The sequence below is a fragment of the Semicossyphus pulcher genome, unplaced genomic scaffold (genome assembly GCF_022749685.1).
Source record: "Semicossyphus pulcher isolate SPU_LCO1_2020_fin unplaced genomic scaffold, fSemPul1.0.p SCAF_18, whole genome shotgun sequence".
NCBI lineage: Eukaryota > Metazoa > Chordata > Actinopteri > Labriformes > Labridae > Semicossyphus > Semicossyphus pulcher.
Window position 1 is genome coordinate 25972809 of NW_027211691.1, and position 24435 is coordinate 25997243.

General features: G+C 44.6%; 1 protein-coding gene across 1 annotated transcript in view; it reads left to right on the forward strand.

Annotated features, from left to right (window-relative positions):
* dnah5l (dynein, axonemal, heavy chain 5 like) overlaps window positions 1-24435 on the forward strand; it is a 57169-nt gene that overhangs the window by 1553 nt on the left and 31181 nt on the right. Inside the window, exons 3-36 of the mRNA XM_069667075.1 lie at window positions 1964-2152; window positions 2243-2317; window positions 2442-2531; window positions 4605-4676; window positions 4788-4889; window positions 5039-5225; window positions 5812-5977; window positions 6602-6695; window positions 6800-6898; window positions 7330-7511; window positions 7656-7775; window positions 9188-9293; window positions 10348-10443; window positions 10777-10872; window positions 10986-11159; window positions 12696-12785; window positions 12870-13025; window positions 13619-13758; window positions 14075-14226; window positions 14438-14645; window positions 14902-14989; window positions 15083-15206; window positions 16031-16203; window positions 17442-17534; window positions 17628-17731; window positions 18106-18202; window positions 18294-18374; window positions 19253-19507; window positions 19593-19742; window positions 20262-20380; window positions 20449-20585; window positions 20675-20837; window positions 21337-21448; window positions 24147-24275. Coding sequence (XP_069523176.1) covers window positions 1964-2152; window positions 2243-2317; window positions 2442-2531; window positions 4605-4676; window positions 4788-4889; window positions 5039-5225; window positions 5812-5977; window positions 6602-6695; window positions 6800-6898; window positions 7330-7511; window positions 7656-7775; window positions 9188-9293; window positions 10348-10443; window positions 10777-10872; window positions 10986-11159; window positions 12696-12785; window positions 12870-13025; window positions 13619-13758; window positions 14075-14226; window positions 14438-14645; window positions 14902-14989; window positions 15083-15206; window positions 16031-16203; window positions 17442-17534; window positions 17628-17731; window positions 18106-18202; window positions 18294-18374; window positions 19253-19507; window positions 19593-19742; window positions 20262-20380; window positions 20449-20585; window positions 20675-20837; window positions 21337-21448; window positions 24147-24275 — 4419 coding nt within the window. The remainder of the gene's footprint in view (window positions 1-1963; window positions 2153-2242; window positions 2318-2441; window positions 2532-4604; window positions 4677-4787; window positions 4890-5038; window positions 5226-5811; window positions 5978-6601; window positions 6696-6799; window positions 6899-7329; window positions 7512-7655; window positions 7776-9187; window positions 9294-10347; window positions 10444-10776; window positions 10873-10985; window positions 11160-12695; window positions 12786-12869; window positions 13026-13618; window positions 13759-14074; window positions 14227-14437; window positions 14646-14901; window positions 14990-15082; window positions 15207-16030; window positions 16204-17441; window positions 17535-17627; window positions 17732-18105; window positions 18203-18293; window positions 18375-19252; window positions 19508-19592; window positions 19743-20261; window positions 20381-20448; window positions 20586-20674; window positions 20838-21336; window positions 21449-24146; window positions 24276-24435) is intronic.

The following is a 24435-nucleotide window of genomic DNA, read 5'->3' on the forward strand; positions in this document are numbered from 1 at the left end:
CATTAATTATTTTAACAGTGTACACAAGCAGCCACAGAATAAACCATAAACACTGATAAGGGTTCTTACCAAAGGAATCAACATACAGGGCTCTCCTGAAGCCTCAAAATGGTGGCTGCATGGCGCCGCAGAGCATCTACAAAAATAAATGAAAACTCTTTTTTAGTGCATTTCTTAAACAGCTACAAACAGCTACACTCTGTGCATGGACGCGCACACACTCTACAATGTGCATATAACCTTGATTTTTACAATGTTACTACGAGTTAAACAGTCTTACATGTAATATTTACTTTGTACTTTGAACATGTCAAAGGCGGCAGCCGTTAGCATACGGCGCTATCCGTTAGCATACGGCGCTAGCTGTTAGCATACGGCGCTAGCCGTTAGCTACCACTGTTGTGAGTTTAGTTTAACAGTTTCTCATTACGAAGCAGCAAAACTCACCAAGAAGAGCCCCAGAAACCTCAAAAGGCAGATCCCAAAAGAAAAAAGTTCATTTAGCTGTAAATTAGAGTGTTTTTCTCTCATAAAAGGACCGAAGAAGGGCGTCCACTCGTCCCCTCTTCCCGCTCTCTCTGTACCGCACAGACGTACACAGGAGGGCGGAACTTGCGCACTTTGCGCTTCAAAGATTTTCAAAATAAAATTCACCTGCCTAATGATTTCATCATAAATTCCTGACAGAAACTTCAATAAACAGATACACAATAAACATTTCCTTTTTTCAGCCACATTCTGATAAACACACACTGTCAGTAGCTATCTATGCTAACAGGGTTACATAGGACAAGTGAAAGTCACTTAGTCAAATTTTTACTTGAGTTAAAGTACTGGAGTACTTGCTTTTAAACTACTTAAGTATTCAAACTACTTTTTAAAATAAACTCAAAACGCTGTATTTTCACAAAGCATGAGTGCAGTCTAAAATACATGGGTGTCCATTCTGCTACGCTACCTTTATTTATACAACATTATTTACATTTTTAAACTCACATGCAACAGATTTCCGGATTTGCAGCTCCAAAATAGCGAACATTTAAAACGATACGACTCATTCTTCATTTCAAAAACCTCAAACATGGGCTGAAGATACGGCCATGGGTGCTCAGGTGGAGTCTTCAGCCTTCTCTGCCGTAGCCATCATTACCATCACTAAATGAACTGCCTGATCTGAGTGACGTTTGCTTTGCGTTTGCTCTACGTTCAACCATGGAGATGCATGAGGTACAGGTACGGCAACACCACTTAGACAAACCACACGCAGAACCACACCAACACAGTTTATTGGCTTCCAGATTTTAGAAAAGAAAAGTACATTCATCAGCTGACTTCAGAGCAAAAGTAGCGAGTAACGAGAACATTGATAGAAATGTAGTGGAGTCAAAAGTGCGATATTTGTCTTTTAAATGTAGTGAATTAAAAGTAATAAGTTTCCCAAAAATAATACTCAAGTAAAGTACAGATACTCAAAAAATTTACTCAAGTTCAGTACTCAGGTACATTTACTTCATTCCTGTCCACCCCTACCTTTGTTTGAGATCACAAGTCTCTGTACTCTACCTGCTCAGCAGCAGAAGCAGTCAGACAAAGTGTTTTCCCCTCAGGAGGTGGTGGAGACCAAAAACAGAGGTGAAAGTCAGTGACTATTGGATTTCCAACCACCAGGTGGACACAAGCAAAACTCCACATGAATTACCACGATGCTTCATAACTGCTGGATGAGGAAGCAGGCAACTGTTTGCTAACAAGTTCAGCTCATCAGCTTTGAAAGTGTTGATATGTAAATGTTGCGTTTACAATTTGTTTCTGCTGAAAACAAGAGGACAAAACAAATCAGTGACTCCAGGTTTGAATGAACTTCCCTCCTGATAGTATGAACTCGTCTTTGCTTTGATCACCAGGATCAGAAATGAAACCTCTGGAAACACTGTTCAGTATCTTAAGCACCTGATTCCCCCAGGTGTCTGGAAAAAGGATGCTGCTGTTGTCCAATGAGGCGAGGAGAGAGATGGCGAAGCAGGCGAGAGCCGCGAAGGAGGAGAGACGAGCGACGCTGGACGCCCGACACAAATACCTGATCAGCAGGTTGGTGGACGCGGGGACACTGGGGGAGCCGGAGGTGGAGGACGCCCTCCTCTCTGATGACAAGGTAACATCACCGAAATGAGATCAAATCAGAGGTCGACCTTTGACCTCTTCAGTGCTCAGTGTTTGGATTAATCATCTGTTGTTCTTCCAGTTCAGTCTGATTGAGGATTTCTTTGCTGCGAACGGATCCAAGAAGCTGATTTTCTTCTATCAGAGTGTAAAACAGGTAACTTTTTTTACCAGGTAGCAGATTTTACAGATACGACTCTGACTGACATGTTCATCACTTTTCTCTTCTCGTTCTGTCATCTTGATCCAGCTCTCTCTGTTCTTTGTATCTGTCTCTCCAGAATCCGGCCTCCAGTCATTCCCCCTCCGTGGATGTAGCGACCTCTGCCATGGCTCAAAGGAAACTCTTCCTCTCTACAGGCAGCTCTGAGGTGAGCCTGCTGAGGAGGTCTGAAGAAAACTGAGTTTTCCACAGAGGAGATTCAACCCTCACTGAATGCTCTTTCATACTAAAGAGACCAAATAGGATCCAAACCAGGAAGCATACATCCTTTTTCTGCATCTCTGTAAGACTTTCTGAAAACATGAGAATATATTTGAGTGATAAAACATCTAAAAAAGCAGCTTTGCTAGAGAAGGCGGGCCACTCAACCCAGGTAATTCCCTCCTGTTTAGCTTCGCTTTATTAAAAATATGAGCAAAATAAACAACTTTGAAGTTGAGGTGTTGAGTCGACCAAATGTGAGCCAATGAGGATGTTAGGCTCCTCCCCCGGGAGGAATATTGTGATTTTAGGGAGTCCTGAATAGAAAAGTGCACTGAGCATCTGAGTTTCGATTGTGAAGCTAATGCAAAAGTGCCTTTAAACCTGTGTTCTCTCTTACGTCCAGCAGGGGGCAACTCCACTGTGGACAAAAAAGTCAGATCCTATAGAAGTCTGTGATAAACTGCTCCTCCTCTCCTGATGTATTCCCTCAGTAAACATGTTCCTAATGAGTTTATGGTCTCAGTCTCTAGTTTCAGGTCTTCTTAAACACAGCATGATGTTCATTTAGTCGCTGATGCTCCCATTGAGAGTCACACAGACCAGAAAGCAGGAGAGGGTTTAGGGCGGGGCTACCTGTGATTGACAAGTGGCTACCACAGTGACCTGTCTATCAGGTGGAGATGTATTAATGGGTTTCCATCTTGTCATCCAGATTTGGTAAATTTTTAATTTCAAAAAGTTTAATGAGGTCTTAGAAAAGTTCACACCATCTACGTCTGCTGATGAAGGATGTTACACACTTGTTACACATGCAGATCTTTCTGTGCAGTTGTCAACAGATATTTAGTTTCAGTCTGAGCTCAATGCTGCATAATGTCCACCATTGTCCTTCCTCAAAGATAATCACTGCTCTGGTCTGTGTTGCGTTGCTATGGAGGAACATCCTGTGTGCTGCTTTGTTTGGTTAGCAGGGTGATACGAAACACCTTCAGGTTACATTACACAGTCTGAAGTCTGACAGGCCAATTCTTTGTCTCTTGAACTAAAAAAGCTACATGCTAATTATTGTGCTAATGAATTGTGATCTGGGTTTTGAAAATATGAATAGGAGTTATCAATCGATGCCCAAGGTTCATTCATTTGGTAAAATGCATTCGGCTGTCTCCAGCAGTGAGTCAGTCCCCATAGAGCCCCATGTTAAACTTTACAGCAGAAATAAACATGTTTACAGCCTGGTACAAAAAACAGTTTGGGTCTCTATAGCTCATTTCTCTGTTCATGACAACTGTACGGGGAGAATCTTTATACAGCTCACCTGTTTACATTATATTAAGGCTTACAGTGATGCAGCATTAGGGGCGTGGCCTCTTTGAGTGACAGCTGGGAGCTGCTAGCTGTCTGCTAGGTGTCCCCTCAGCTAACTCAGTCACTGAACGTAACCTCTGGGCCGTGTTTGTGCTGTTGGAGCCTTTTGGAGATTTGTTCATGTAAATATCAGACAGATAATCTGTGTGTGCTTTATTGGACGAACAGAGCGTCCAACACGTCTCACACACTGTTTCTACACTCATTATTTTATTGGTATGTTAGCACTGATTAGCAGCTACCTGAACAAGGTAGGTTTTTCCTGCAGAGTAGATGCCAGCTAATGAAGTAGCCATGCGGGTAGACTGCTTAGCTTTAAAAAGAGTAGAGTTTCCCAATTCAGATTTTCCATTGTCTTTCCAAATATGGTCACTTTTGGGTCAAGGAAACCAAGATGGTGATGGCCAAAATGCCAAACTGGAGACTTCAAAATGGAGTCCACACACCAATAGACAAAGTCACTGTGGGTTCATCTTTTATTTATACGGTCTGTGAGTTCACTTAAAATGTCCAATCCATAGATACTGCAAAATGTCCTCTGGCTACAGCACAGTGAGTGACTTAAGTAAGTCCAGTAGAAATGCTCTGTCCCTAATTCAAGCATGCCTGAGGCTGATTGAAACAAGCTAAACACTATCACTGCTTTTTCCAGCCTTTACTGGGGAGGTGTCTGTTCTTCCTGAGAACCACTGACAAGGCGATAACCACCGCTAATGTGCTGCAGGTCAGTAGCTTGGTTTAGTCCTCCAGATTCAGACACAAGAATGCTTGATGAACCCTGTTCACTCAACTTGTTTAGTAACACAGTGTGCCGTCTTGCCTGCTGTGTCTACAGGAGGTGAACTTTGGCATGTTGGACTGCAGTGACGGCAGCTTCCTGAGCAGTCTGGAAACTCTGCTGGCTCACATCATGTTACCGGCCCTGCGCTCTCAGCAGGTACACAGTCCGCAGTCCCTTCTTTATTCTGTAAGCACTGACACAGGAAGTGGGATTGAGTTTATAGCCTTAGAACAGGTTTTAAAAAAGGTATTTGCCAGCATAATAATTCACATATTTTTTTATTTCTATCTATCCTAAAAATCCAGACGTGGGGCCCTGTGCAGGAGGGCACATCCTGTCCAGATGTCCAGTCCTTTCTGTCTTCAGTGGACAAGTTCATCAGTAACCTGAGCTCCACTAGAGTCAGCATGGAGAGACAGTTCAAGCTACAACAGGTCGACCTTCCTGATGCTATCAGCCAGCTGAGCAGCCCTGCAGACTACACTGCTGCAGGTAGGAAGGATGAAAACAGCTACACATTTACCACCTGTTCCCCTACAATACAGTGACCCAGAGGTACACCTTTTTGTTACAGAGTTAGATCCTTGTTAACCAGAAACAGCTGTAATATCGCTTTATTCAAAGCCACCAGACTCCATTGGCAACATTTTACCTGGCAGAACACAGTAATAGCAGGTCTCTTGCTGCCTTGATTTGTCAGGTTCTTTGTGTAATTTGTGACTTTGGTGGTTCAAATAGTTAGTTCAGGTCCAACATATTAATTGTGTAACGCACAATACACACAAAATAAACCCTTCACACACTGTTTTTTTGTAGCATTTAGACCCACAATATGGAAAAATAGGACCCCAGTTAAAGAATACTGTGACTCCCCTTTAAGAGTGGAGTCTCAAAAGGGATAAGGAGGGGTCAGCGTTTTACCTGTTGACACAAGTTCTAGGATCATCTTTATAGCTGCTGAGAGCTGTCAACATTAAGGTCATACAACAGATGTTCCCATTATCGCCATGTGCCAAAAGCTTTAACCAAAGTTTAAAAAGCATAAATATAAGATATAAGCTTTTTCTTCTGTTCCAAGCCAATAACAGCGAGCTGGTGGAGCATTTGGAGGGTGTGGTCTCAGAGTGGACCAATCAGATCAAGCAGGTGCTGACGGAGAGCGAGCAGATGAGGAAGGAGGCCGATGATGTGGGACCATCAGCTGAGCTGGAGCACTGGAAGAGACGCATGGTCACCTTTAACAGGTAGACACACGTGAATCCACGAGGGATCCTTAATATTTTTTCCACCTCTTAGTTTCTATTCACTGTCCATCACTTGAAGACACAAGCAAACAGCCCCAGATGTATAGAAGCTGCCAGTTTTCAGAGGACACCTGCAACACTTCTCACTATGCATAAAAACAAGGCAAAGAGCACTTTAAAGTTGTAATCTCAAAAATCTCTGTTTCGTTCTCTTTGGCGGCTCCTACGGCGATAAGCGGTGGTTGTCAGAGGAAACTTCCCAATCTAACCAGACGTCCACGGTCGCTCCGGTTGTAACTCTTGATTTTCCTGGCTGACGGTCGCTTTCCTTTTCAGACTGTTTGCTTCATCTGAGCGTCGAGTTTGTTTCTTCTTCTTTGGATTTTCACTTCTTGTTGAAGTTGTATCTGTAGTCATCCATCTTTTCTTTGTTTGTTCAGCCATAGTAGATTACTGTTTACTCGCAACACTTGCAGAGAGCGGAGAAGCAGCCGCTTAGCTCCGCCTACCCTCTCTGGCAGACCAACCACTACTGGCTGATGGAAAACGCGGGCCAAGTAATCACAACACTCTGTGTGTGTGTGTGTGTGTGTGTGTGTGTGTGTGTGTGTCTGTGTGTTTCAGTCTGATGGAGGAGGTGAAGCGTCCTCAGGTGAAAAGGACTCTGGGAGTTCTGCAGGTCACCAAGTCTCGGATGCTGCGATCCTGGAGAGAAGTGGTCAGCTTCTGAAGTGACACTAGTTTAAACTGAGATTCAGTCCAGTTCATTTGTGTTCACAGCAAGTTTCTGTTGCTCATATCATGATTGTTTGATTTTGTCAGGACGGAGACATCACTGTTGTTGCTAATGAGGCTAAGGACAACGTGAAGTATCTCTACACTCTGGACAAGTTCTTTGGACCTCTGGGGAAATGCACTCCAGTAAGAAGAAGCTTTTTATGTCTTTATTAAGTCTGAGTTAGCTGAGGGGACACCTAGCAGACAGCTAGCAGCTCCCAGCTGTCACTCAAAGAGGCCACGCCCCTAATGCTGCATCACTTTAAGCCTTAATATAATGTAAACAGGTGAGCTGTATAAAGATTCTCCCCGTACAGTTGTCATGAAGAGAGAAATGAGCTATAGAGACCCGAACTGTTTTTTGTACCAGGCTGTAAACATGTTTATTTCTGCTGTAAAGTTTAACATGGGGCTCTATGGGGACTGACTCACTGCTGGAGACAGCCTCAAGTGGACACCAGAGGAACTGCAGTTTATCTGGCACTCGTGTTGGCATCATTTGTTGTGGAGGTTCTTGTAGTTGCTGCCTGTGAACCTCTAAGCCTTCTCCCACCTCTCTCCTCTGGCTCTGACAGAACAGTATGCTGGAGCACATCCCCGGACTGATGAGCAGCATCAGGATGATCCACACTGTGTCTCAGTACTACAACACCTCAGAGAGGATGACCTCTCTGCTGCTCAAGGTCACCAACCAGATGATCACCACCTGCAGGAGCAACCTGTCTCAGGGCGTGGCCCGGATCTGGGACCACAGCAGGTACAGAGGACGAGACCACCACGGCTGATCTGACCAGAAATGTTTGGATTACACAATTAATGAATTGGACTGTATGTGTGTGTGTGTGTATGTCTGTGTGTGTGTGTGTGTGTGTGTGTGTGTGTGTGTGTGTGTGTGCGTCAGGCCGGTGCTGCTGCAACGTATCTCTGACTGTTGTAAGCTGAATGTGGAGTATCAGAGGAGCTTCCAGACCGTCAGAGACAAACTGAGAGAAAATCCTGACAACAGACAGTTTGACTTCAGGTGAACATCGATCAGCTACAGACACACATTCGATCTGATGCCTTTACAGTTTGTATTTATCTTATTTTATTTCATTTATATATTAAAATGTATCTAAAATATCCAAATTATATATATATATATATATAGGGACTGGGCTAATAATAATAATAATAATAAACTTTATTTGTATAGCACCTTTTAAAGCACACAGTTACAAAGTGCTTCACATACAAGAGAGAGTGCACAAGTACAATCCTGCACAGAGACAGGCAGAAATACAGCACATACTGTACATATATGTGAGACAAGCATACGAGCATGCATTCATACACACATACAAGCGTGAAGCACAGACGGACAAAATGTATGCAAACGCCATCCTAGTTTTTAGCAGCCGTTTAAAACTGACCGTCGGTTGGGCAGACCGAACGTTCTGGGGTAGGCTGTTTCAGAGTGGCTGCAACTTCAAATGCACAATCACCTCTGGATTTGAAGTGTGATCGAGGAACTGATAAAAAGGCCCAGATCAGAGGAACGGAAAACCCTGAACCAGCTTTCAGAATGGCATCCTCCACACAGAATATAACAGGAGATGAGTACAGCAACAAACACTATTGATGTTTCTGTCACATTAATTCTCTTGGTAAACATTGGTAATATTTAAGACTAATAAACACGACCCTTCAGCTCAGAACTCGACAGCAGTGCATCCCTACGGTGATATTCTTTATGTGCATGCTACCTCTGAGCCCAATGCTGGGCTCAGTGTATTGTGCGGCGTTGCGATTTGTGTGTGGTTTGGGTTTCCGCACCCATCACTGCATCTTGTGTGAGAAAGTTTGCTTGTCTTCATGATATGATCATATAATAGGATGGAACATTGGTGCATCTTTCTTTACAAGGTTATTCTACTTGAACTGCCCCTCCTAAAACTCTCAGCGGCTGCAGCCTTCGGTCACATGGACGTATCATGTTTGTCATTCCTCGAACTCAATCTGTCTTCAGTAAAAGTGATTTTTAATGTTTTTGCTCTTTCATCTGGATCTGAGCTGCAGGGTCACCTTAAACCGGAGCAAGTTATCAGCTTGGAAGATTACAAAAGCAGAATTAAGCATCATTTGATTAGTGAATGCACCTGTGTTATTGCTGAATGCTGTTCAGTCAATGTTTCCTGCTTAGTCTGTCGTCTGTTCTGTGTGTGAAACTTGTTATGCTGCTGTCTTGGCCAGGACTCCCTGGTTAAAGAGATCTTGTATCTCAACGGGATTATTTTCTGGTAAAATAAAGGTCAAATAAAAACATAAAAAAAGAATAAAAACTGATTGCAGTGGAACTGATCATTGTATGAAAAAATGTCATGAAAAGAGGCCCCTAAATGAAGACCAAAAAAGAGACGAAACTTGTTCTCTCTGTTTCTTTGTCTTTCTCAGTGAGAACTACATCTTTGGGAAGTTTGATGCGTTCTGCAGGCGACTGGAGAAGATAGCTGACATGGCGTCCGCGCTGGAGAGCCTGGCTGCTCTGCAAAACATGAAGGTTGGTAGTTTTTGTAAACAATAAACCAGTGTTGGGACAAAGTCATCTTTGCAAGTCATTTGGTCCAAGTCTCAAGCAAGTCTCGTGTCTTTTTTTCTTGGGCAAGTCAAGTCAAGTCACAGGTTATATAAAGACTGTCAAGTCCCAAGTCGAGTCACTTTTTTCCACCCTACATCCAGCACTCTCACCTGTAGTATCCGCTCTTTATAAAGAGAAAACACAAGGTGTTAGCAGCCCGTCTAATAATGATATTATTGGCCAGTTTATATAACCTGTTCACAAAGTATGACAGTGAATTGTATCTGTGTTATCTCGGCACAGACGCAGCCGTGATGATGGTCTGCTCTGAGAGCGTGTCGAGTAGTAACGAGTACGACTGATGAGGCTTCTCTTTGGGGGCTTTGATGTTGCGTGTTGCCATAGCGAGGAGTTTGACTGACAGCCAGTCGTCCAATCATGACAATCACAAACCGGCGCTTTTTGAGTCGTCCAATCATGAGTCCCAGTTTGTGCTGCGTACGTACCCGATAGTTAGACAGAAACTTGACAACATTGAATTTGCTAATTTTATATTTAACAGCTAACATTCAAACTTATGAACACACGCAAGTCATCCGAGTCATCATGCCTCAAGTCAAGTCGAGTCTCAAGTCGTTTTTTTTGTCAAGTCTAGTCGGAAGTCATCAAAACAGAGACTCGAGTCGACTCAAGTCCAAGTCACCTAGCCTCAAGTCCACATCTCTGCAATAAAGCATTGTGCTATTCTTACTGAGATAAAGGCATCATTAGCCTTCAGGTCTTAGCCTCCTCTACAACTTTGATTACAACATTTCTTACTGCTTGTCTTTTGTTTACCGAAGCCTGAGAGGCGAGAGGAAGGCAGAAAACCTGGTTTTCACTTTCATTCTGTCGTCTTCTCTTCTGTCTTTCTGACTTTGTAACAGGTCAAAAGAGAGTTTGTGCAAGAATGATCACTTTTTATGTCAGCTTTTCAACAGATAGAAAACGATTGCAACAACTTCACAACTAACTACAACAACTAACTAACTTTCAGGTGGAGGGCGTTGAGAAGATTTATGCTCGCTACCAGACGGTCGTCTCAGCAACAAAGTCCAAGACCTATGACATCCTGGACCACCGCAAGCTGGAGGTAACATCGTATAAACTGTATAAAATGCTATGTATAGTTTAAATGATCGCAATACTTTTCTTAAAATACAGAAGAGAAGAAATATGATATATGTTATAATATATATAGAATTATATTCTCTGTTCACTGCATGGATACAGACTGAAAACAGACCTGCACTGACTCCACTGAGACAGTCGACCTGTTGGCATGGAACTGTATGACCTCAGGACCAGGGGTCATTTAGAAATGGATTCAGATTGGTTGTTCTTATTGGATAGCTGAATGCTTTAAAAGTCTGATGGAGTTCTCAAAGGTAGTAAACGCTGTGCTTGTGTGTCTGATTTGTGTCAGTTTGACAGTGACTATGCAGACTTCCAGGTCCAGGTTCAGGGTTTGTTCCAGTCTCTTCAGTCTCTGCTGGACTTTTGGTTCAAACAGTCTCTCTCTGTGAGTTCAGCACAAACATTTCCTGCTGGAGAATAATGTCCCGTAAACTGAAACATGTGGAGGGAAACAGAGCAGCGTTCAGACCTCGGTCACAGCGACTGATTGTGTTTCAGACGGAGCGGATGCTGGAGCTGCTGGCAGTGTTTGAGTCCGGTCCGACGGCAGGTCTGGACCTGAAGATGTACTACCTGCTGCTGCTGCAGCGCTACAGCAGAGAGCTGGAGCTTCAGAGGAAGACCTACCAGAGACAGAGGGAGAGTCCGCCCATCGGACGCAACCTGCCCCCAGTACAAACTCCCATCTGTCTCTCTCTCTCTGTGTGCCTGTGTCTGACTGACTCACTTACTGTAAACATTTCAACTAATGTCTAATCAGATACATCTCCTGTCTGTCTATCCGTCTGTCTATCCGTCTGTCTGTCTGTCCGTCCATCTGTCTGTCTGTCTGTCTGTCTGTCTGTCTGATGTCCGTCTGTCTGTCTGTCTGTCCGTCTGTCTGTCTGTCTGTCCGTCTCACTGCCTGTCTGATGTCCGTCTGTCTGTTTGTCTGTCCGTCCGTCTGACCGTCTTACAGACTGTCTGATGTCCGTCTGTCTGTCTGTATGTCTGTCTTTCTGATGTCTGTCTGTCTGTTTGTCTGCCTGTCTGATGTCTGTCTGTCTGTCTGTCCGTCTGTCTGTCTGTCTGTCTGTCTGTCTGTCTGTCCATCTGACTGTCTGTCTGTCTGTCTGTCCAGCTGACTGTCTGTCTGTCTGTCTGTCTTTCTGTCCGACTGACTGTCTGTCTGTCTGTCTGTCTGTCTGATGTCCGTCTGTCTGTCTGTCTGTCCAGCTGACTGTCTGTCTGTCTGTCTGTCTTTCTGTCCGACTGACTGTCTGTCTGTCTGTCTGTCTGTCTGATGTCCGTCTGTCTGTCTGTCTGATGTTCGTCTGTCTGTCTGTCTGTCTGTCTGTCTGACTGTCTGATGTCAGTCTGACTGTCTGATGTCCGTCTGTCTGTCTGTCTGTCTGTCTGTCTGTCTGTCTGACTGTCTGATGTCCATCTGTCTGTCTGTCTGTCTGTCTGTCTGTCTGTCCGTCTGACTGTCTGTCCGTCTGTCTGTCTGTCTGTCTCTCTGTCTGTCTGTCTGTCTGTCCGTCTGACTGTCCGTCTGTCCGTCTGACTCTCTGTCTGTCGGTCTGTCTGTCCGTCTGTCTGTCTGTCTGTCTGTCTGTCTGTCTGTCTGTCTGTCTGTCTGACTGTCTGTCTGTCTGATGTCCGTCTGTCTGTCTGACTCGCTGACTCTCTGTGTGTGTGTCTGTCTGTCTGTCTGTCTGACTGTCTGTCTGTCTGTCTGATGTCTGTCTGTTTTTCTGTCTGTCTGTCTGCCTGTCTGTCTGATGTCCGTCTGTCTGTCTGACTCTCTGACTCTCTGTGTGTCTGTCTGATGTCTGTCTGTTTTTCTGTCTGTCTGTCTGTCTGTCTGTCTGTCTGTTTGACTGTCTGATGTCCGTCTGTCTGTCTGTCTGTCTGTCTGTCTGATGTCTGTCTGTCTGTCTGTCTGTCTGATATCCGTCCGTCTGACTCTCTATCTGACTGTCTGACTGTCTGATGTCCGTCTGTCTGTCTGTCTGTCTGTCTGTCTGTCTGTCTGTCTGTCTGTCTGTCTGATGTCTGTCTGTCTGATGTCCGTCTGTCTGTCTGTCTGTCTGTCTGTCTGTCTGTCTTTCTGTCCGACTGACTGTCTGTCTGTCTGTCTGTCTGTCCGTCTGACTCTCTATCTGTCTGTCTGACTCTCTGTCTGTCTGTCTGTCTGACTGTCTGATGTCCCCGTCTCCCTCTCAGGTGGCGGGCAGGATCCTGTGGTGTCGTCAGCTGTTCAGGAAGATCGAAGCCCCCATGTTAATCCTGAAGAAGCAGCTTGACATCCTCAAAGTACAAACTTTGATTTACCAATCAATCATCAATATAACTGATCAACATGACCTCACTGAGACTTCCTGTTTCACTCTCTGCCAGGGACCAGAGATGTCTAAAGTGATCCGGAGCTACAACAAGATGGCCGTGGTGTTGCTGCAGTACGAGTTGCTGCACCTGCAAGGGTGGAATCAGGCTGCAGAGAGCGCACCGCACTGTCTGAGCGCCGCCCTGCTGGTCCGACATGAGAACAGCAAGGTGCTGGATGATGTAGTAGTTAATTTGACCGTATTCACACAGCGCACATGCTGTTGTAGTCCCATACTGCTGTGTTCCAGGCTGAATGGACCAAACGGAACAAATCATTATCATTTCACAGTGAAATCAGGACGCACATCTGGCAGTATGTCAAGTTTGAATATATATATATACATATTACCAATAAACTACCAACAGACAACAGCTGATGATAGCATTAAATCACGTAAGATCTAACATTACTGTTAGCAAGGAATGCGTGTCTTTCCTATTGTTTTGTGTTATAGTATCAAGCAGTGGCCAAGGTGTCAAATCAGCCTTCAATCGGCCTTCAAAATGTCCCCCGAAGGATGCAGCTCCTGGATTGGGACACAGCCTATATGAGCTTCTGTAGGTGACCTCAGATGAGTTCACTCAGTGTGGATTACCAGTTTCCTCTCTGTGTAACAGTGCGTATAGCCTAGCTTAGCACAAGGGCTAGAAGCCAGTGGAGGAAACTGTTAGCTAGCTCCATCAACAAGCTGGTCTGATTTGTGTTATCTTGTTATCCAACCAACTCGTATGATTGTGTGAGGAACTGTCTGTCTTCCCAGGAGCTTTTCGTGAACCTGGACCCTGTGGTGCTGGAGGTGCTGCAGGAGGCCCGCTGGATGACCAAACTGGGGGTGACGGTGCCAAAGGTCATCCTGAAAATGACCTCAAGAGAAGCACAGGTCAAAGCTCTGTACAAGCGGTGAGAACGACTGCTTTCTCTTCACAGTGGAGTTTTTTTTTGCTTGTTAAAAGACACAGAAATGTTTGACAGGCGATCAAGAGAAGTGCAGAAAGGAAAACAAAGTAATAAGTACATTTCACTTTCATTACATCAAAAGCACTCGATGCAATCATTCAGTGCTGACGCCTTGTTACACCAACCAGTCCCTGTTCATGCATGAGCACAGATTGTCAAGTTTGTGCAGTTTTTATTGCACTGATCAATAACCCACACTGGTTTGTAAAAGCTTTGTTTGCTGCATTTGATTTGATTTGACTCTTTTCTGCCCGTCCAGGCTGCTGGAGTTGCTGCAGGACTACAGCTCAGTGGTTGCCAGGATCCCTCCTTCGCTCTTCCCTCTGATGCAGCCGTTCATTGGCCGGGTGGAGGCGGCTCTCTCTCCTGGACTCACCACGCTGTCCTGGACTGCTCTCAATACTGACTCATGTTAGCATGCATTGAAGAATTAATGGTTGGATGGATGCAGGAAGAATATTTGCGGTTTTAGTTGCTCTGTTAATACTCATAGAAATGTGATGCAAAGCAGAATAACAAACGCCTCAGTTTACCTGTAAAAATCCATATAAAATAACAATCAATCAATAACATCCCTTCGATTATCATTACTACTCAAAGTAACTCAGTTCCTCTCGCTCAGTCATACAGGGTGTGTATCTGGCTCTGAAGGATCTCGATCAGGTCTCCAAAGTTGCCACAGACCTGCTGGAGTGTCGCATCGGTCGGCTGCTTCAGGCCATGTCGTCCTGCTGTCTGCTGGTCCTGCCTGAAGATTCACCTGTCTCACCTCACGACCTCCTGCTGCAGACAGACAGCTCAGTCCGAGCAGCTGCTGTCACTCTCAACTGGTAAAACTGAAGATCAAACAGTATCGACAATATGGTTGCCTCTGATGATACTGTTCAGAGGTCAAATTAATTCAAGGCTGCACATTGGTGGACTGACACTTATTTTGCACATGTACATTAAATCAAAGTAGGTTAATAACTAAACAAGAATAACGTGTGTGTGTGTGTGTGTGTGTGTGTGTGTGCGTGCGTGCGTGCGTGCGTGCGTGCGTGTGTGTGTGCGTGCGTGTGTGCGTGTGTGTGTGTGCGCACGCAGGCAGAGTCAGCAGGTGGAGAGGTACGTCTTCGAGCTGATTGATGAGATGAAGAGGAAGATGAAGACGACAGAGACGGTTAATCTGGAGGTAAAACAAACACAGCAGAGTGTGAAACAAAAACTGATCCATCGTTCACTCATTCCTCTCCCGTCATCTTCGTTGTCTACCTCTCCTGCTCAGGGATTTTTCTCGTGCCTCCGCCCGGACTCCAAACAGAAGACTCGCTGTCAGTCTTGTCTCCCTTGTCGCTTCTACAACCTGATTGGTCAGCTCTGCCATCGCAACACTGAAGCCCTGGTCAAAGGTCGGCCTTCTCTCCAGCCTTCTCTTTTTCCTTCTTTCTCTCCTTTTCCTGTCTTAGTTTTCTTCTCTTCATTTCCTTTCTTCTCCCCAGAGCAGAAATAGAGTGAAATCTTGTTGTTTTTTTCATAATATGGAAACAAAGAAAACTTGCTCTTAAATAAAAGCCACGCTGACTGGAGGGGAAAACAATCAGCACTTCAATGTGTTACCAACGGACAAGATGCTAACAAAAGTCTGCAGCTAGCTTAAAACAACAGACTTTAGCATCTCAAAGGATTAGTTTAGCGCCTGATATTATGAAATTAGCTACTTGCAACCAAATGTTAGCTAGGTGTCTGCAAGCTAGCTGTAGTTAGCTAAGGCTAATATTAGACCCTTCTGCTAGCTGCTTTACACCTTCTTTTAGTGTCACACACATCCCACAGCGTGCTGCCATAATTTAGCTGTTATATTTAGCTGAATTGTACATTTTTTATATATTTTTTCCCTCATGAAACTTTCATAAGCTAATAATGATGTCATTGTTGTGAGGGAAGCTGGTGCGGAGCCAGCTGTCCTCCTCAGGACTCTCAAACTGAAACAGTCTGCTGAGCTTTCGATCATCACTGATCCTAGAAATGCAAAGCTAGGTGTTTTCAGACCATCCTTGCAGCACGTGAATGCACCACCAGGCAGAGTCACAGGTCACGACTCTAACCCCATAAACAGCGTTTAATGTTGACCTTTAATATGTTGGCCATGTGTTCAGTCTCTGAGATTACAGCTCCTGTTTGAGCGAGTCGTTCGTTAACCTGTAAGCTCGCTGAAACGTCCTTTTCCTCTCAGCCACCAGATCCTCTCTGGACGCCCTGAGGAGGAGACTTCATGTCCCCAAATTCCAGCCGTCCTCCTCCTCCTGCAGCAGCCAGTCAGCTCCTCCTGCTCCTCCTCTCCTCAGGGCCTCCATGCAGCTCGCCATCCCCAACATCGTCCTCAGACCCAGCCTGGACGATGTCCAGGTACTTTTGTTACAGCAAACTCTCCGAGTAACTGCTGTACTCTGATCAGTTAAAGCCATATTCAAACACTTCTGTCAGTTTGCACGTGGTTTGTTTGCAGCTCAGTCTGTTTCAGTTTGAATGAAGTGATGGTGAATCTGAAGAAAACCCCCATGACATTTTCTATGTAGACATCATGTTCAGGTGTCTGCAAACCGTTTTAAACTTTGCAGTGTCATGAATACATCACACTTTCTTTGTTTAACACCTTTCATACACGTTAACGTAAAACAAAGTCACAATAAAACACTCGAGAATAGCAGCATCGAGAAAGACAGATAAAACAGGGACTGAGGAAATGCTAACGAAGATTCCGGTAAAATAAACACGGCGTCGCTTTAGCTCAGCGCTTAAATCGTGCGGCCAACAGAAGCTACAGTCCTGGATGTGACAGGCCCGGGTTCAACTCCCACCCTCGGCCCTTTGCCTCGTGTCATCCCCACTCTCTCTCCCCTGTTACCCACACCATCCACTGTCCTCTCTATCAATAATAAAACTTTAAAATAAATATACAGATAAATGAACAAACTCAATTAAAAGTCAGACTAAAGATGATTTAATTTTTATATAAATAAAGCTGGGTTGCTCGGTGGCGCAGTGGTTAGCGCTGTCGCCTCAAAGACATGCTCGTTAGGTTCACTGGGGACTCTGAATTGTTTGTAGGTGTGAATGTGAGCGTGAAAGGTTGTCTGTCTCTGTGTGTCAGCCCTGTGAGTGACAGGTGACCTGTCCAGGTGTAAGCCCGCCTCTCGCCCAGTGACAGCTGGGATAACTGCAGACAAATATGTCTCTAAATGAGTTTTTACATTTGTTCATTCTTCCCTGTGACGGTCAGTGTTTTTATGGTTTATGTTGTCTCACAAATGTGTCCAAAAATGTTTGAACGATGTATTAAACAATATATTATTGTAACTGTGTCCTTTAAAGGAGTAAAGACGTTTACATTTTTGCCACCAACATATTAGAAATGATTAATGTTGATGTGGTATCTGCAGGTTCTGATGAATTAGATGTCACACTTTCTGTTCGAAGTCTTTCTGAAAGAATTGTGTCAACTATCCAAACATTACAGACGCATTAATGTGTGTGTGTGTGCGTGCGTGTGTGTGTGTGTGTGTGTGTGTGTGTGTGTGTGTGTGTGTGTGTGCGTGTGTGCGTGTGTGTGCGTGTGTGTGTGTGTGTGTGTGTGTGTGTTTCAGAGCACAGTGAACAAGCTGGTGAGCGTTGTGTTGACTGTGACTAAAGACATCCCTCTGTGGACTTTTGCTCATCTGCAGTACAAACAGCAGCAGGTACGCTCCTCATCACCCCTTTCCTTCATATGTACCACCTGACACCAGGTAGCCAATCACGTGTCAGTAGTCAGTATTATTGTCTCTCACCAGGTGGAGCAGGCGGCAGTGCGGGACGCAGGAGACGACGTCCCGGTGAAGCCGCCGGTGCTCAGGTCCCTGGACCGACAGCTGGCCGAGCACAAAGACGTCACCAAGTCGGTCCAACAGTCCTGGATGTCTTTTTACATGTTTCATTAAACTCTTACTGTGAAAGGCAGACAAATAGGACAGCTGTACACAGACAGTCACACAAAATACTGTCAAATACAAACAGTCTCAATGAGACGAAATCAAAGAGGCTTTAATCACACAATGAGAGTCCGTTTCATTGTTAAACTTTTTACAAAGCAGAAAACAACAAACAGCAACAAAACATGGACAGGAAAGAGAAGGAGAAGCACACACACACACACACACACACACACACATAAAAGGAAGGCTGGATAAATGTTGCAAATTCACATCTCATCATGCTATTTAAATAACAAATGACAGTAACCAGTGTTCATCATGTTGTTGTTCGGAGCAGGTCTGTGATGCAGCTCGGCTCCATCGTCTCGTCTCTCAGAGCTCAGGCTGCTGACACCCTGAGTCAACTATCTCACTTCTCTACTCTGTGGAACCAGGTCAGTGTGTGCGTACAGTGTGTGTGTGTGTGTGTGTGTGTGTGTGTGTAGAACTGTTGTTGGACTAACCGCTGAGTGTGTGTGTGTTTAGGACTTGGAGGAGCAGGTTCAGGCCTTCCTGCAGTCCGACCCCTCGCTCACCGAGTTCAGCTCTCAGATCTCCTTCTACTCTGTGAGTCCACTTGCTGTTTGGTCACATGATCACTTCAAATGGGTCCGGTTTGACAAAGGGGCAAAAGTTCACAAATCTTTACTCATGTATAATTTGGGATACTTATGTAAAGTAAGACCTCCATGAAGCAGAAGTAGCTGCTGAGTCTAAAACGGTCCTGCGAGTGTTTTAAATGTATCCATAGACTGTATATGAGAGGAGGACGTAGCCTCTGGGTTTTAAAAGTGAAGCCAATGTCGAACACGGGGCGACTCCTCAGGGTCCAAAAAGTATTCAGATCCTATAGAAGTCTATGAGAACATGCTCCTCCTCCTCTCCTGATGTATTCCCTCAGTAAACATGTTCCTAATGAGTTTCTGGTCTCAGTCTCTAGTTTCATCTTCAACACAGCATGATGTTCATTTAGTCACTGATGCTCCCATTGAGAGTCACACAGACCAGGAAGAGGGGAGGGGTTAGGGCGGGGCTACCTGTGAGTGACAAGCTGCTTACTGCAGTGACCTGTCAGACGTCAATCATTTAAAAATATGGTCTATTATGCATCACTGTAAGCCTTAATATAATGTAAACAGGTGAGCTGTATAAAGATTCTCCCCGTACAGTTGTCATGAAGAGAGAAATGAGCTATAGAGACCCAAACTGTTTTTTGTACCAGGCTGTAAACATGTTTATTTCTGCTGTAAAGTTTAACATGGGGCTCTATGGGGACTGACTCACTGCTGGAGGCAGCCTCAAGTGGACACCAGAGGAACTGCAGCGTTTGGCACTTCTGCGTAGCTTCATTTGTCAGTCCCACAAGCTGCTGTCTGACTAAAATTGGTTTAAAACAAGGTCAGAGAGGTGCTGTCATTACCCATAGTGCCTTGTTGTCCCTGCAGAAACTGGAGGTGCAGATTTCAGAGCTCCCGACGTTTTTTACGGTGGGTTCAGTCATTTTCGATACCGACCAGCTGAAGCTGGCGCTCACCCAGGAGTGTCGGCTTTGGAAACGAGCCTTCGGCGCCGCACTGAACCGCCGGGCGTCAGCTGACATGGACGACATCTTCTCATTCGTGGATGGCCTGATGAAGCGGCTGCAGCGTCCAATCATAGACCTGGAGGACGTCCGAGGAGCCATGGCAGCGCTCAGAGAGGTCAGCCGTCATCTGATTGGCTGTTGCCCCCTGCATTTATTAATTTATCATGATATACCCTTTACCCTGCTGTGTCCTGTTTGAGGTTCGGGAGGCGGAGGTCCATATCGATGCCACCATCGGCCCGGTGGAGGAATCCTTCGCTCTGCTCAACAAACACGAGCTGCTCTTCAGCGACAGGAACGCCGAGCGGGTGGACGGCCTGACGTACGCCTGGACAAACCTCAACGGCCTGGTGAGCATGTTCATGTTTTCATGCCTGCTGTTAATCTGTTGACTCTCCGGTCAGGGGTCAGACAGCCAGCCACACCCCACTAAATGTTTCTTCTTGTCTTTCACTACCAAGACTTTTCCGCAGTGAGATTCACTGTAAGTGAACACCTGCAGCCAGTGCTTCAAATGGATCATATGGAGAAGAAACTTGATTTACCTTGAAAAAAAGTGTTTTTAGAGAGAAGAGAGCATCTGACTCCAGCTAACGGATCCAAGCGTGTGAACCGTGGTTCAACAAAGGGAAGAATTTACTTTGAAAAGCTCGGGCCCAGTCGTTCATACAGTTTAATCTGGATCAGTGTGAACCGGATTTGGAAATTGAATATTTAGTGCAAAATTTCAGTATTTTATTTTGAAATCAGGGATCAGCTAAGGTTTTTCAAAATTAAACTGGATTGCATGGCTAAAGGTCAAAGGTGATAAAAGGTCAGGTCCAATAAAGCATGAAGAAGTCCAGGTGTGAGTTGTGCTGCGCTTTCAGGTGGAGCAGAACCAGAACACTCTTGTGAGGATCCAGCCCAGCATGAAGGCAGACCTGCTGTCAGCGGTGCAAAGCTTCCAGATCGTCGTCCAAAGCTTCTGCAGCGAGTACAACCACAGGTACATCAGGGACACTCAGTTCGTACTGTGAATGACAACAGGACGGAGAGTCATACTTGTGTGTGCAGGGGTCCGGGGACGGAGGGCGTGGCTCCAGCTGAAGCCAGCGAGCGGCTGCAGTGTTTCCAGGCTGAGTTCGATCAGCTGTGGAGGAAGTACACCACTTACTGCGGAGGAGAGGAGCTGTTTGGACTTCCTGTTAACGGTATGACTGACTGACGTCCTCCTGCTCCTCCGCCACCTCCTCCTCCTCCTCCTCTTCTTTCCTCTCTAACCTCCCTCTCCTCCCTGCAGAGTACCCGGAGCTGCAGAGGATCAGGAGGGAGCTCTCTCTGCTGTCAAAACTCTACACTCTGTATAGCTCTGTCATCGACAGCGTGGGCGGATACCACGACATCCTGTGGGCGGAGCTTAACATCGAAAAGATCAACACTGAGCTGCAGGACTTCCAGAACAGGTAGAGCATGAAGACAGCGTCATATTACGCGTCTTGTTGTATACTGTCCCTTTAAAGGTGAATCTGACCATGTTTCAAAGTTTGCAAAAATATTTATGGCTCGACAATAATTGATATATTAACAACAATTATTACTATATCATAGATGTAGCTTTATGTATTGTAACAAGTTTTATTTATTTATCTATTTTTTGTCTCATTATTTATTGTACTCCCCTTTAAAGAGGGGCCATAAATTGGGCCGTATTATTATTTTTATATGTTTATTTTTCCAATAAGTTACTGTATTTGACATGTTTATTCTCGCAGTTTATCAAGTTTTATTTATTTATCCTAAGGTGTATAGGACAGGTAATGAAATGGAAATGTTATACACATATACATACATAAAACTTTGTGTTAATTATGTTTTAAAGCAATTGCTGAGACCTATTTGAATGAAAAGTGAAACACAAAGGAAGTTTGATGTATTTTCCAAGGCTCGTCTTTTGTATTTCAGGATCCAGAAGCTTCCGAAGGCGTTGAAGGAGTGGGCGGCTTTCAGAGACCTGAAGAAAACCATCGATGACTTCACTGAGAGCTGCCCGCTGCTCTACATGATGGCTAACAAGGTAGCAAAGCAAGTCTGTCCGACTCCACGACTGTTTCTCTCCATATTCAGACGGCGCCCTGTCACACACTGGGAGCTCTGTTATAATGTCGTACATAAGGTCTAAACATAGTATGAACTAACTTAATATGGGGCCATATTTGAAGTTATTATAGCATATTTGATAACTCAGGAGCTACGGTTAGACAACAGCTAATGTTTTCTAACCTTACTGTTAGCTCGGTGTAAATATACATCCAGTCTAAACGGTATAAGGGAGTGGCCTTGTTAGTGGTAATGTTAGAAAGACAGCGCTGACGAAGTGGACATTGGTCTTATTTCAAGATGAAAACAGAATATTTTATAACTTCTTAGCTGCTGACGGCTTGGTAATAACGGCTAATGTTAGCATACATCCATTTCCTGTCTAACAATCTCTACAGAGCTGAAAGTTAAATATTTTTACAGTCAATGAGTGAAAATATGAAAGGAAACTTCTTAATTCTTAGCTAATGGTAATTAGCTAGCGAGCTAACTGCAATGAATTGAAAGTCGGGCCTTATTTGAAGGTGAAAACAATTTATTCGATACCTTCTTAGCTACCGGTGGCTTGGTAACAACAGCAAAATTAGCTAGAGCGCAGTAAGGAAGTGGAAATTGGGCCTTACTTAAAGAGAAAACAATGTTTCCTCATGTTTCTTTATTACAGCAGTAATAAAGTGAAAATCAGGCCATATTTGAAGATTAAAACTGTAGCGTAAATCGGTCGATTAATTATTTAATAATTAATTAGACTCGTCATAGAATGCCTGCACTCTGTATTGACGAGAAGTTAACTTTAACAGTAATTAAAAGACTTAACCTATCATAGGTATTTAACGGGGCACCACCCTATTTTGACAAAACAGGGAAAACATATAGTTAGTTACCGAATTGTTTAATTCAGTCTCCTAATCTGAAGGTTGCTACAGTCTAGGTTTGAGTTCGTTTCGCGGTGTACAGAGGCTTAGTACTTCACACACACAAAACACATAATGCAGATCTTTATGAATGAAGAATTTATTAACTAATACTACTAAACATACATGAGATAACTGAATATGGTGATGAGCATGAAAACGATTAATAACAGGATGAATATGATGAAAGATGGACTGTAAATGAAACCTGTAAAGGGAGCGCGGTGCAGCAGCTGAGATATTGGGAGGTATCTTTGCTAAAGTTCTACTCTATCCCATAATACCCTTAATACTACCACATCAACTCCGATATACAGTAAAGCAAAGTTAGACCTACTCTGATGGAGGATATGTACCGCGCTGTAGGTGAGGCGTGTGAAGGCCGTCGGACCGGCATGGCATGGAACTTCAGGTGCCCTGGGCTTTAACCCGGGTAGCATCCCTCGGAGTGGCGCCGCACGGCCGGTTCGGTCTCTCTAGATGACGATGTGCAGGTCACTCCGTGTTGTGACTGGTACTGGATGGAGTCTGGGTGCGTCTTCTGGGCTCTGAGTTTGAGGCTTGTCGGAGCGCAAGGATTGGAGCAAACAGAGAGCTGTTGTCTTCAGTTCTTGGAACACAGGGCTAGAACAGCTTGACGTTTACTTGGAGCAATGTCTACTCGCGAGGTCTTCAGCGCGGCAAGGCGCACGCAGGATCTGGGCCTTCTCGCGGGTCAAAACTTAAAAGATAAGGAAAGAAAGTCTGGAGAGGAGGGAGTGGCGCTCGTCAGCTGCCAGGTCAGAGAGGATGCAGGAACGCGAAGGGTGAAAAGAGAGAAAAGTAAGAGCGGGGGTAAGAGAGGAGGTAAGAGCGAGATCTTGAGGTGTCGTCTCCTATTTAAAGGGTCTCTTCTCCCGAGGGCAGTGTCCAATCAAAGCGGCGTGAAGTTGACCACTCCTTCCTCCGGAACTTTCTTATTAAATAAACTATTTCTTCCTAAAGTTAGAGTAGTTAATCTCATCTATCTACCCCCCCCATATTCGACACCTCTGGACTCTCAGCTGCGTGTAGACTCCAAACATCGCTGGGTTATGATTCACAGAATGAGATTAAATAAACAGTTCATGAAAGTAATAGTTAATTCAGCACTAAACATATCATGGTGAACACACATATATAGATGTGAATGTATATGTGTGGATATGTGTGTGCATACATAGATGTGTGTGTGTTTACAGACTATTAAAACCAAACAAAAGAGCCACATTGATGAATCAACATTTTCACTGTCCTGAGTTAGCTCTGTTTCACCCCTCCCTTCTCCTGTGTGTGTGAGGGAGAGGGGGGAAAGCAGATAAGTGACCCACAAACTCTTTCAATCCCCGGGGGTCTGAGGTGTGACTCGTCCCTGTTGTTCACAGTCCAAACTGTATTGTTGGCTAGGAAGTGGTTGATTGCTAAAGCTAGCTGTCGTCTAACATATCTTATCCAATGTGTTGTTATAACTTGATTGCTGCTCAGGCAGCAGTGAAATGATAAAATGTTGTCATATTCTCCACATTTATTTAACCTGCAACCTGGAACACTGCAGTGTGACAATATGACAGCATTTGAACTTCACATCATTAGCGTGACATCTGAGGAAAGAAATGGCTGCCGTGTGAATGTGATGAACGGTTTAAATGTTAAGGTTTTAAGGCTTTAAATCTGTATTGTTTGTGTATCCTCTGTGGGACAATCAAAGTCACTGCTTCTTAATGAATGTCCTGTCTGGTTCAGGCCATGCTGCCCCGACACTGGACTCGCCTCAGTGAGTTGACAGGTCACAGCTTCCAGGTGGAGTCAGAAAGTTTCGCCCTCAGGAACATCATGGAGGCCCCGCTGCTGAAGTGCAAAGAGGACATCGAGGTACCGTGAAGCCGTCTTCATACAGATTCTTTCCCTCTTTCTCTGACAGTGCATTTCATTTTCCATAGTTTCACATAATAGTCCTGTTCTTAAATTCCACCCTAAATTCAAGGTAGAGATTAACGAACATGTTCTACGTCGGCTGACCAGGTCCTCTTGA